General features: G+C 41.6%; 1 protein-coding gene across 1 annotated transcript; it reads left to right on the top strand.

Moving 5' to 3' along the window:
* The first annotated feature begins 238 nt into the window (after positions 1-238).
* On the top strand, positions 239-13,260 carry LOC110461354 (fatty acid-binding protein, adipocyte-like). Its single transcript, XM_021514800.1, has 4 exons — positions 239-423; positions 9,585-9,757; positions 10,852-10,950; positions 11,635-13,260. Exons 1-4 carry the CDS (start codon positions 342-344, stop codon positions 11,785-11,787), a joined length of 507 nt encoding a protein of 168 aa, XP_021370475.1. The 5' UTR covers positions 239-341; the 3' UTR covers positions 11,788-13,260.
* Positions 13,261-13,690: the final 430 nt, after the last annotated feature.

The following is a 13,690-nucleotide window of genomic DNA, read 5'->3' as shown; positions in this document are numbered from 1 at the left end:
ATTCAAGTATGCAAGATCCGTTACCTCGATACTGGTTGCTGGACTGTCAAAAAGTCATATGTATAAAAAATGATTTGGTGTCTAGAGCTGCATTTTCTTTTTTTTAACTGAGACCAACCAATCAGCTATCTTCGTGCCTTCAAATTTGCTATGACATATGTCAGGGGTGTAGAGAGCGAAAGTGAACGTAACCCCTCGATATCGAGGATGACTATCGCCCTAACCGGATCCTATACATAATAAATAGCGTTGTGACAAAGCCCTCAGTTTCATATATGAGCACAGGATATCGTTGAGGCGGTCGTAATACACATTATACCGTGAGACACAGTAATTCATAAATGGAGGAAACACCACATTTCGCTAGCGGAACCTGGAAACTTACCCGGTCGGAAAATTTTGGATCTTATTGTAGATGCATGGGTGAGTAAAAAATTAAATCAGTTTGACCCGGTTCTGCAATTAATTTATGCTTAAAGATTACCTTGATTTGATGTCAGTCAATTGTTTGAGCATTAGAACGATTTTATGAGATACGGGTCCAGCTATATTTACAGTTATGTTTATTTTATACAGGGAAATAGAATTTCGGACTTGTGCCGAGATCAATGCCAACTTATCCATATAAAGATTGCGTCATTGCCTCCCTCCACCACGTACTTAGTTTATGATATATAAACTTTAATATTTAATCTTTATTTGTGCCGAAGTTTCAGTTAGTCACGGTATACATCTAACTCAAACATAAGCCAATACTATCTACCCGAGCCTAACTTGACGTATTGGCCTGGCATCAACGTTAACGTTGAGACCCGAAGAGTGCTGCAGAGTGATTCATTTTTGGCTCACTGTATCTTATACCAAATTTTGAAGGTGCAATCACCTGGGTATGTGTTTAGTTCATCTTCCAAGAGACAAGGTGGTTGATTCTGCTGCTGGACATTTTAGTCCCCGCGGTTTGCTGTAACCTTGATTGACCCAGTTATCACTATTGATTAGTGGCACGGTTCATACTATACACATTTTAAAGATGATGATTTTGAGGTTAATCAGTACTCCTCTTTGTTTTAAATTCATAAGTTAAGGGTTTTACGTACCTGCTCCTCTGTTTCAACAGTAGTTTCGACAAAATATTTTTGGTTTACTTTCTCTATTACCCTATTTTAAAGACCGAAGATGTCTCGATTTGTGTGTTCGTGGTATGTTACAATAGAAAGAAAACTCGAAATTCCTGATTCTTGATTAGTTTTAACTCTGTTTTATTCACATAGCATATGTAACACATAATTCAATCATGATTGAACATAAATGAATGGAAGACAGAAACAAGTGCTGATACACTTACATAAATCTGTTACCTCTCATCGTAAACAACAAAAACAACTATAGCTTAGGGATAGTGACGAGAAAGGGATAATTTAAAGGGGAAGTTAGGAGAGAATTGGAGAAAATGCAGTGTAAAATATGGTACATGTACAAAATATAATATATTCAGGAATTCAGTACATTGTGGTCAAGACAAATCCGTCTGGTGGGTCAATCGGTTCTTAATTGCATGTCCAGCATAACTTATTGTTGGACGAAGACAAAGGTCAATTGCTACCTATTTTTAAATATGATATTTCATGCGTTACAGCTTCCTTTTGTAAGGTAAAGAATGGTTTATATCCATAAAACAGCTATATATCTCACGTATGATCAGGCCATTGTAGGGAGTTGAACCCCTGTGGGACTACCTATAAATCGAGAATTGAGCCCGTTTTGAACTTCATCTATCAGGTCAGCATACAAAACAATATTAAGCAGTTTAGAATCAATTCAAAATGAAAACAAAACGCACGTCTGTATTTTTTTACTCCGATGTCCAAACCACACTCGACGATCTGCATGTTAAGTGTTCAAATGTGTCGGCAGCAGAAGGATCGTATAACTTAATCCATATCTGCAAACAGTATCAAATGCCTTGCTTTGAAAAAGAATGAAGCTTATTTGGTAATCAAGGTTTCCTTACTTGTGAATTTCCATTTGTTGAATGATGGAATACTTGATAATCATGTTTCTGCATTACAATGTCTTCCAGCATCGATTACTGATAAGTACACGGACCTGCCCTGTTTGAATTGAAATCATAAAGGGGGCACGGTAGTATAGTGGTAGGACGCCGGGCTCGTTACTGAAGGGTTGCTGGTTCGAGTCACGGCACGGCACAGTGTTGTATCTTTAAGCAAGATACTTTACGCTGCTTGTTCCAGTCTACTCAGCTGTAAATGAGTACGTGTTTTGGTAGTGCTAGAATGTAGAATTAATGCTGTGAGTGCCGAAATATCAGCACCGACTGTATGCTCCCCAGGGAGTTGAGAAAGATATCGTCTGGTTGCAACGGATAATTATTTGTGAACCGCTTTGAGACGACCTACGAACTAGGTTGTGATAAAGCGGTATATAGGAACCTCCAATTATTATTATTAGTATCATAAACAACGTTTTATCGCTGACCTTTGTAGTTGCTAAACAAATCCATAATCCAAACTCAAACAACCATTCTTGGTACACTGGAGTCGGGGTACAGTCGTATTGGTACACTGGAGTCGGGGTACAGTCGTATAGGTACACTGGGGTCGGGGAACAGTCGAATTGGTACACTGGGGTCGGGGTACAGTCGTATTGGTACACTTGAGTCAGGGTATAGTCGTATAGGTATACTGGGGTCGGGGTACAGTCGTATTGGTACACCGCGGTCGGGGTACAGTCGTATTGGTACACTGGGGTCGAGGTACAGTCGTATTGGTACACTGGGGTCGGGGTACAGGCGTATAGGTACACTGGGGTCGGGGTACAATCGTATTGGTACACTGGAGTCGGGGTACAGTCGTATAGGTACACTGGGGTCGGGGTACAATCGTATTGGTACACTGGAGTCGGGGTACAGTCGTATTGGTACACTGGGGTCAGGGTACAGTCGTATTGGTACACTTGGGTCGGGGTACAGTCGTATTGGTACACTGGGGTCGGGTACAGTCGAATTGGTACACTGGGGTCGGGGTACAGTCGTATTGGTACACTGGAATCAGAGTACAGTCGTCGTGGTACACTGGAGTCAGGGTACAGTCGTATTGGTACACTTGGGAGTCGGGGTACAGTCGTATTGATACACTGGGGTCAGGGTACAGACGTATTGGTACACTGGAGTCGGGGTACAGTCGTATAGGTACACTGGAGTCAGGGTACAGTCGTCGTGGTACACTGGAGTCAGGGCACAGTCGTATTGGTACACTGGAGTCAGGGTACAGTCGTCGTGGTACACTGGAGTCGGGGTACAGTCGTATTGATACACTGGGGTCAGGGTACAGTCGTATTGGTACACTGGAGTCGGGGTACAGTCGTATAGGTACACTGGTGTCAAGGTACAGGCGTATTTACACTGGGGTCAGGGTACAGTCGTAGTGGTACACTGGGGTCGGGGTACAGTCGTCGTGGTACACTGGGGTCGGGGTACAGTCGTATTGGTACACTTGGGAGTCGGGGTACAGTCGTATTGATACACTGGGGTCAGGGTACAGTCGTATTGGTACACTGGGGTTACAGTCGTATTGGTACACTGGAGTCAAGGTACAGTCGTATTGGTACACTGGAGTCAGGGTACATTCGTATAGGTACACTGGTGTCAAGGTACAGTCGTATTTACACTGGGGTCAGGGTACAGTCGTATTGGTAAAGTGGGGTCGGGGTACAGTCGAATTGGTACACTGGTGTCAGGGTACAGTCGTATTGGTACACTGGGGTCAAGGTACAGTCGTATTTACACTGGGGTCAGGGGACAGTCGTATTGGTACATTGGGGTCGGGGTACAGTCGTATTGGTACACTGGAGTCGGGGGACAGTCGTATTGGTACACTTGAGTCAGGGTACAGTCGTATAGGTATACTGGGGTCGGGGTACATTCGTATTGGTACACTGGGGTCAGGGTACAGTCGTATTGGTAAAGTGGAGTCGGGGTACAGTCGAATTGGTACACTGGGGTCAGGGTACAGTCGTATTGGTACATTGGGGTCGGGGTACAGTCGTATTGGTACACTGCGGTCGGGGTACAGTCGTATTGGTACACTGCGGTCGGGGTACAGTCGTATTGGTACACTTGGGTCAGGGGACAGTCGTATTGGTACATTGGGGTCGGGGTACAGTCGTATTGGTACACTGCGGTCGGGGTACAGTCGTATTGGTACACTTGAGTCAGGGTACACGGGGTACAGTCGTATTGGTACACTGGGGTCAGGGTACAGTCGTATTGGTACACTGGGGTCGGGGTACAGTCGTCGTGGTACACTGGAGTCGGGGTACAGTCGTATTGGTACACTTGGGTCAGGGTACATTCTTATTGGTATTGGTACACTTGGGTCAGGGGACAGTCGTATTGGTACAATGGAGTCAGGGTACAGTCGTTTAGGTACACTGGAGTCAAGGTACAGTCGTATTTACACTGGGGTCAGGGTACAGTCGAATTGGTACACTGGGGTCAGGGTACCGTCGTATTGGTACACTGGGGTCGGGGGTCGGGGTACAGTCGTCGTGGTACACTGGAGTCGGGGTACAGTCGGATTGGTACACTTGGGTCAGGGTACAGCCGTATTGGTACACTGGTGTCAGGGTACAGTGGTATTGGTACACTGGAGTCGGGGGACAGTCGTATTGGTACACTTGGGTCAGGGGACAGTCGTATTGGTACAATGGAGTCAGGGTACAGTCGTTTAGGTACACTGGAGTCAAGGTACAGTCGTATTGGTACACTGGGGTCGGGGTACAGTCGTATTGGTACACTGTAGTCAGGTCACAGTCGTCGTGGTACACTGGAGTCAGGGTACAGTCGTCGTGGTACACTGGAGTGAGGGTACAGTCGTATTGGTACACTCAAGGTACAGTCGTATTGGTACAATGGAGTCAGGGTACAGTCGTTTAGGTACACTGGAGTCAAGGTACGGTCGTATTGGTACACTGGTGTCAGGGTACAGTTGTATAGGTACACTGGAGTCAAGGTACGGTCGTATTGGTACACTGGTGTCAAGGTACAGCCGTATTTACACTGGGGTCAGGGTACAGACGTATTGGTACACTGGAGTCGGGGTACAGTCGAATTGGTACACTGGGGTCAGGGTACAGTCGAATTGGTACACTGGGGTCAGGGTACAATCGTATAGGTACACTGGGGTCAAGGTACAGTCGTATTGGTGCACTGGGGTTACAGTCGTATTGGTCCACTGGAGTCGGGGTACAGTCGTATAGGTACACTGTAGTCAGGTCACAGTCGTCGTGGTACACTGGAGTGAGGGTACAGTCGTATTGGTACACTTGTGTCAGGGGACAGTCGTATAGGTACACTGGGGTCAGTGTACAGTCGTATTGGTACACTTGGGTCAGGGCACAGTCGTATTGGTACACTGGGGTCGGGGTGCAGTCGAATTGGTACACTGGGGTCGGTGTACAGTCGTATTGGTACACTTGGGTCAGGGTACAGTCGTATTGGTATACTTGGGTCGGGGTAAAGTCGTATTGGTATACTGGGGTCGAGGTACAGTCGTATAGGTACACTGGGGTCAAGGTACAGTCGTATTGGTACACTGGCGTCAGGGTACAGTCGTATAGGTACGCTGGTGTCAAGGTACAGTCGTATTGTTACACTGGGGTTACAGTCGTATTGGTACACTTGAGTCAGGGTATAGTCGTATAGGTATACTGGGGTCGGGGGACGTTCGTATTGGTACACTGGGGTCAGGGGACAGTCGTATTGGTACAATGGGGTTACAGTCGTATTGGTACACTTGAGTCAGTGTACAGACGTATAGGTATACTGGGGTCGGGGGACGTTCGTATTGGTACACTGGGGTCAGGGTACAATCGTATAGGTACACTGGGGTCAAGGTACAGTCGTATTGGTGCACTGGGGTTACAGTCGTATTGGTCCACTGGAGTCGGGGTACAGTCGTATTGGTACACTGGCGTCAGGGTACAGTCGTATAGGTACACGTATTGGTACACTGGTGTCAGGGTACAGTGGTATTGGTACACTGGGGTCAGGGTACAATCGTATAGGTACACTGGGGTCAAGGTACAGTCGTATTGGTACACTTGTGTCAGGGGACAGTCGTATAGGTATACTGGGGTCGGGGTACAGTCGTATTGGTACTCTGGTGTCAGGGTACAGTCGTATTGGTACACTGGTGTCAGGGTACAGTCGTATAGGTACACTGGAGTCAAGGTACATTCGTATTGGTACACTTGGGTCAGGGTACAGTCGTATTGGTACACTGGAGTCAGGGTACAATCGTATAGGTACATTGGTGTCAAGGTACAGTCGTATTGGTACACTGGGGTTACAGTCGTATTGGTACACTGGAGTCGGGGTACAGTCGTATTGGTACACTTGAGTCAGGGTACAGTCGTATAGGTACACTGGGGTCAGTGTACAGTCGTATTGGTACACTTGGGTCAGGGTACATTCTTATTGGTACACTGGAGTCAGGGTACAGTCGTATTGGTACACTGGAGTCAAGGTACAGTCGTATTGGTACACTGGAGTCAGGGTACAGTCGTATAGGTACACTGGGGTCAGGGTACATTCGTATTGGTACACTGGAGTCAGGGTACAGTCGTATTGGTACACTGGAGTCAGGGTACAGTCGTATTGGTACACTGGAGTCAGGGTACAGTCGTATTGGTACACTGGAGTCAGGGTACAGTCGTATTGGTACACTGGAGTCAGGGTACAGTCGTATTGGTACACTGGAGTCAGGGTACAGTCGTATTGGTACACTGGAGTCAGGGTACAGTCGTATCATGACACTGTTTTCTTCGATCAGAGCATTTTGCTTCCCTTTACACTACCATTCCCCATAAAAAACTGAAGAAACACCTTTTTATTTTTAGGAGGACAACTTTTCCAAGAAGGTGAACGGCAAAAAATATATCATTTTAAAATACTAGTATTTTGGAGCAGATTATGTTCTAAAAACAAGGCAGGGCAAGCATGAAACAACTAGTGATGATGAAATCGTTACAATTAGTGAGTAGTCCATCACATGGGAACAAATTGTACCCCACTTCTAGCCAAGTTATTTTTGTTTTCCTACAGACATCAATATTTGAATAGGTGCCAACATGATGAAGCTTAATAAGGAAATATATATTTAATCCAATTTTACCTAACGTGCGCTTTATCGAATCAACAACTGAACTGACGAGGATAAAGAAAACGGATCTGCTGAGGGATCTGACAGACACAACAAAGCTTTGTTGTGGCCGCTCGAGGTCATGGTCATGGATATACGCATCGGGTATAGAACAAAGAGGCTAAACGGAACCGCTAAGTTCCTATTTGTAAGTGGTACACGGCAAACAAATACACAATATGATACATTGCATCACAAACATCTGGCAAATCGACACAAACCAGGAAATTCAATAGTAAATGGAAACCGCACTAGACGGATGAAAGAGGAAACAAGTGCTCATAAACACGCTTTAAAAATGAGGAAACAATAGTATAAAACAGTTTAAGTTACATTCAGAAAATGACAAAAATAATATGTCAACCAGAATATCGATTAGTGTAAAAATTATAAAAATTGTATTATGAATAATTATGGAAAATACTTATCCATAAAAGTCTTAATTATTTAATAAATTTTCTTTTTATACTGATAATATCATGTCAAAATATGGTTAAAGGTGGACTACCTAGCCCCTGAGGTTGGCTGGTACCTTGTTGCTGAGATTTATTCTGGCAGTGTTTACAAGAAATACTACTTTAAGAGTAAATTATCTTTTGTATCCAAAAGCTGTCATTTTGTTATGTTGTACTAATAATATAATAATTTACAACATTTGATATAGCTATAACAACCCTTTTGTGGGGTATTGTTATACAATTTGAAAAGTAAAAGTTCTGGAGATGTTGTATGGTCCAAATATAAATTTATTAAAATAACTTTCTCTAGGTCGGTGGATGATATCTGGAGTATCCAAAAACACACCCGTACAGTGCGATGCCTAGTTCCTAATTGAAGTTACCAATCATAATCGTGTCCTAAGTACATTTACACAAAATCAATTAAGTAATAAGTTTGAGTGACATCTGTCATTCATAGCAATCGGCCTTTCAGACTTCGGCCGTACCCGACCAGGTAAGCCAATTTAGCTGTCCTTTGTCTGAGACTGAATGCAGTGTCCGATCTGGTATGACCAGTTAATCCTGTTACGTAATATAAATAAGTTGAAAGGTATATGGTATAAGATGGACAAAGTAAATGCATGAGTTAATCTGACAACAATGACACATGTCGACTTTAAAGGAAAAACCTTAATAAATAGAACTTATCTAAATTGACACAAGTTCAGGAGAAACAATTTACACATATAGTTCCAGGATATTAATTATATTTATGTCACACGATGGTATAGATTGAATGAAAGTTTATAGTTTAAAATACGCCAAATAACGAATATAATGATATATTAAATCAAAGTTCAAATTTAGCACTTTTATCATAAAATTCTTTATGATATAGCGCCCTATCTAGCTAGAATAGGCCATTCTAAAGCGCTTTACAGTACATAGTTATTCAATTTATACAATCAATACATTTAGCATATACATTAATCAATACGATTTAAAGGAAATAGCAGGAGTTGCCTTATCAGGCGCTAACTACTAGCCCTATGCCACCTGACTAATATCTCTCTGTGTGTTTGCCTGCGTGTGTGCTGGAGATGTATTGTGTTCTGGTTTTAGTAGGATCGTGCTGCCAACGGTATCATTTATAGTGCCACCTCACCTGAATGCTACAGCACATATACGACAACATCCACCCCAGACCATTTTAGACTCCACCATTTTAATCTCCAACTTGGGTTTTTGGAGTTGTTTGGGCAGCAGCAAAACACTTTCTCTGAATATTCCTTGCGTACGACGGCTTTGGGAATCGATCCCCGGTCGCCTGCGTGGAAGACCGGAGTGTTAACCACTCGACCAATCCGCCCATAAAGGGTTATAGTATGCGCCTTTCCCCTTATGCAGTATTCTAAATATGATTCTGAATACTTAAGATATTGGGTTCCATTCTTTTGGCCTTAGCACCACGTGGTGACTTCTACGTGAACAAAATGGCCGCATGGGGAGGGAACATGTATGTGCCTTCCTTTAAATTCTGTATCGGTATTCTAACATTCTTAATAGGTACTTTATCCTACGTATGTTAGGTAAAAGTCACTTCCTAGCCAAATAGCGTCATATTCCCAAATATTGACAATAAGTGCATTAAGCAAACAATTTGAAAAAAGAGTGAAAAGTTTCAGTATCTTAAATATAAACTTTGTTTATTTTACAACAATTATAAAACAAATTCGTTCAACTTATAAAAATCACTCTTATCGTCCCGGGTGTAACTGCGCGGGGATCTTCACTGGGAGGAAACCGGACTACCCGGAGAAAACCTACGTTGAATCAGGTTGGAATAACTCTTAATGCAAAAAAAAAATAAAAAATGTAATCCATATATTACAATGATAACAAAGAATTGTACTTTTCCTTTAAGGTGTGTGCTGGTTGAAAAGAAAATTAGGCTTCCTCATTTGTCCCTGTCAAACTATCCGTGTCACACGAGGGCGCTGGTCTATATGTACTTCCTCGCCCGTCGGACAGACAGATGTACAACTTATTGAGGGACAGGAGTGCACATGGCTGACTTATGACGGACGGATGGTTCGGGTGAGTTCATCGAATAATTAATAAACTTTTCAAACATCAATTTTCCCAGCAACTTCTCAGTACATCCAAGGCCCTGTCTGTTAAGCTTCATGGATATTCTTATATCATATTAAAACCATTACTAATTGATGCGAGAGTGGACTTCTTGCACGGTTGATCTATCAGAACGTGCATTCGTGAAAGAAAAAAATGGCCAGGGTTGAAACTATCAGTATGGCATTGTACGTGTATCCTCAAGATTCTTTTCCTTTAAATATGCATGAAAGATGCGCACAGTCTGTTCGGTTGTCTTTTGTGCTTAATGCATTATATGTGCTAGTTGTTTCTGGAAATTGTCAGGGTTTTTTACATTGGCAAAACGTTTGCTATCAGCCATCTTTTCTTCCCGTCTTACTGATAAAAGCATTGCGCTCCAATAGTTTTAATTTTCCTTATTAATGCAGTACCTTCATTTCAACCCGCAAGGGAGATTTTGCTAGCTTATATCATAGATTTCATTAGTGAAAATTGTCAGTTGTTACAAACAAATAGGTGACATTCAGCTCATCCATTAACTCGGTTGAGATGCAGCAAAAATAGTAGTTCTTCCTCCCAAAGGCGAGTAATATTCAACCCACAAGGCATCCATCTTCTTTAGGTTGTCTGACAGCGAGGTCAATACGGAAGTCCGTCGTCCTAACCTCGGGTGACATTTGGCGTTCTAAGCACCCCATTTTCGGGTAACGAAACAAAGCAAACGTGTATCTCATAGCAATATTTATTCCAAATTTAGACGTGCAAAAACATGGGTTACCTTCCAGATAGCGTGGCTTTTCTTCGGGCACTTCAGTTTCCTCTCATACCAGAACTTAATGCGCACTAGCATTTTGGCGAACAAGAGTATTTAGATTATATATAGCTGATATTAGCTGATAAAACTTGCTTTATTATTGATTTTCATTAAATAGGTTGAAGCTTATTTTTCAGTTTTTATCTTATTAAGTCGCATTCTAGGTATTACAGGGTATATTAACTGTCTACTGATATGTCCCTTTATAGCCTTTCACATTATAATACATCGTTTATCTATATGCCGTTATTACTTTATTGAACAGACGTCGGTGAACCTGGAGAACGACCAGCTCGTCCTGCATCAGTTAGACCCACCCTTCTCCAAGATTACGCGAACATTTGATGAACAGACGATGGTTATGGTATGTACCTTAATAACAAACCTGAGTTTTTTCATCAGCTGTTAATCTTTTATTGTTTCTCTTTGTAATTTAAAGCACATTCTCTCGGATATATTGCACTAAGCAGAAATTAGCTATTGTATACAAAATTGTGATAAATTTTTGTGTACTCTTGTGAATTTTACTCTTTAGACTAAACATAAAAAATATTTTCTCGCTAAATAAAAAGGATTTACGGTACAAGAATAATTTTGTCAATCGACAAAAGACATTTCATAAACAAATAAAACAGCACTGCTGGGATGTTGTCGTAAGGGATTATTCTGACGTTTTACGCATCTCTCCCTCTATTTCGCTAGTTACGGTATTTAGACAATTTGGTTATCGATCTTTTTCGTCCCTAGCATCACCGATGAGTCCTAGAAGGACGGTGCAGTGTAGTTTATTGTTTGGTATACTGAATCTATTACTAAATTTTAAAGCTGCATTCACCTGTCTTTTTTGTTACATTCATCCTTAATGGTATTCATCACATAACTGACCCTTTTTCCTATGTCATACGGCCGTGTTATATGGTATTACACACGTGTAGTAAAACTTAAAGGTGCTGCGATCCATTAGTGAAATCCATGGGAGCGAAACTTTCATAGAATATAAATAAAGATTAACCAGAATTAATTAATTGATCACAATTTATTATTACAGACTTTGGAGGCAAACGGTGTGAAGGCCAAACGAATATACCAGAAACTGGACACAACAGATGTAACAGACGGCAAAGCGTCAGGCTGGTCAAGAATCCTATTGTTTGCATCTGTGTGTCTCTCGGCAGTTTCCCTTGCCTTGTACAGTCAATAGTGCGCGTTTCCATTTGGACGTGGACATGTGCTCATTTTCTTGTAGATACCATTCCATCAAACTCATCAAACATGCATCTGATCCCTATGTCACCACGTGTTCACTATTGCATTAGTCGTATACAGCAGTTAATAGACTCGTGAAATCTAGCGGTATGTTATAATGTTAACATTAAGAACACTATCTGGTATCAGATATGCACCTGGACTCCTGTTAACGGTATTACATGTATGGTATTGAGTGTTTCTGTCTTTTACAACTTGTCGTCAGCAAGACAAATGGGAGTTGTCAATGTGTTGTAATTTGTAGTCCGATAACACCACATTGAAATAAGTGTAGGGCCATTTGACAATGTCTCACTTCAACGCGTTAATGTATACCTACACATGTGAAGCAGTAGTTTAGCTTCTCATATTTATTTTCCTATTGTCTCTTTCTCGTTATAAAAATGGAATACCTAAAATAATATACCTTATGGCCAAGATCTCTTGCATGCATTTGTTTTATTATTATTCAAATGTATTGCTTACTATGTAATTGTGTTTCGGGAATTGTTGATGGCGGGAGGAAAGGTGCCCAGCATTACCGTGCACTTGGTACGTATGAGCAGTAAATGTATGATACAAATTAGTACTTTTTTTCTCTCTGATTCCCCGAGGAAGGAAATGTCAGCGCATTATCTTTAGGTCAAATTACCGTCAGGATGGGTTGACGAGTTACACATTGAACGTGGTACGTAGTAACACTAAGTACCTTTCTCTCTCTGACGTCACTCACGGCGAAGGAGACGCCAGCGTATCAGCTTTACACGGTAGTGGGGTCAAATCCGTGAGACTTGATTCACCCTTGTTTGTTTGTATTTTAATTAATTTATTTTCCCAAGTTTGACAACTTATGGTAATTTCAAACAAGAGGACAAAGACACTAACACTTACTCACACTTTATCATCATCATCTCATACTTAAATTCATACACATGAACGAACACATCAATTCTCACCAAAGACACTAACACTAACTCACACACCTAATCATCAATCAGTATCATCATCATCATCATCATCATCATCTCATACGTAAATTCATACACATGAACGGACACATCAATTCTCACCAAAGACACTAACACTAACTCACACACATCATCATCATCATCATCATCATCATCATCATCATCCTAATGTCTTTTCTATAATTGTACTATGATTAGTAGACAATGGAGTTACTTGCTCTTTTACATGCTAACCTATTGGTGACCTACTTATAAACTTGTATAACACGATCGGCGACGCCGCACGACCTTATATAGTGTGGTATGTGTAATAGATGTTGATATAACTAGATTAAAATGAGTAAATGGTCTGTTCTACATAAACAAGGCAGCTCTAACGACACCGTTCAGGCTAAGGTAATTTCATCAGGATGTAATCTAGTGTGTACCTGTTTAACAACACTTGCAAATAAACAAATTGAACTTTCAGTATTGACTTGCTCGTCTGTATTGCAAATAAACGCTGGCTTCCGCGTTTTGTTAATAAACTAGTTAGAAATTCACCACAACAAGCTACATGTTTTTTAACACATCTAATGTATGACCTTGAAAGTGAGGTCAAGTCTTTCAAATATCTCTTACCAAATTTTAAAGGTGTTACCACATGTGCCTTATGTTCATCTTTCTAGATACAAAGTTATGTATATGTTACGTTTCGATGACTAGCACGGTACGTACCCCATCACCTCCATACAAAGTTATGTATATGTTTCGTTTCGATGACTAGCACGATAGGTACCCCATCACCTCCAGACCAAACAGTGCGTGTTTTACGAGTAACGTTTCGATGACTCGTACGTTACTTATCATGTCCAGTTCATCCGACAAGAAGTGTCAAGTCTGATGGAGGTG

This window comes from Mizuhopecten yessoensis, unplaced genomic scaffold, assembly GCF_002113885.1.
Source record: "Mizuhopecten yessoensis strain PY_sf001 unplaced genomic scaffold, ASM211388v2 scaffold10603, whole genome shotgun sequence".
In the NCBI taxonomy this organism is placed as follows: domain Eukaryota; kingdom Metazoa; phylum Mollusca; class Bivalvia; order Pectinida; family Pectinidae; genus Mizuhopecten; species Mizuhopecten yessoensis.
The sequence above is the reverse complement of the archived record's forward strand: the minus strand, read 5'-3'. Positions and strand labels throughout refer to the sequence as shown.

Bases quoted from the DNA above. Each gene is read 5' to 3' on its own strand.
- LOC110461354 (XM_021514800.1), top strand. From the start codon at position 342: ATGGAGGAAACACCACATTTCGCTAGCGGAACCTGGAAACTTACCCGG. The intron at 424-9,584 runs GTGAGTAAAAAA...TTTTCCTTTAAG, and splicing joins ATCTTATTGTAGATGCATGG to GTGTGTGCTGGTTGAAAAGA. The intron at 9,758-10,851 runs GTGAGTTCATCG...TTTATTGAACAG, and splicing joins ATGACGGACGGATGGTTCGG to ACGTCGGTGAACCTGGAGAA.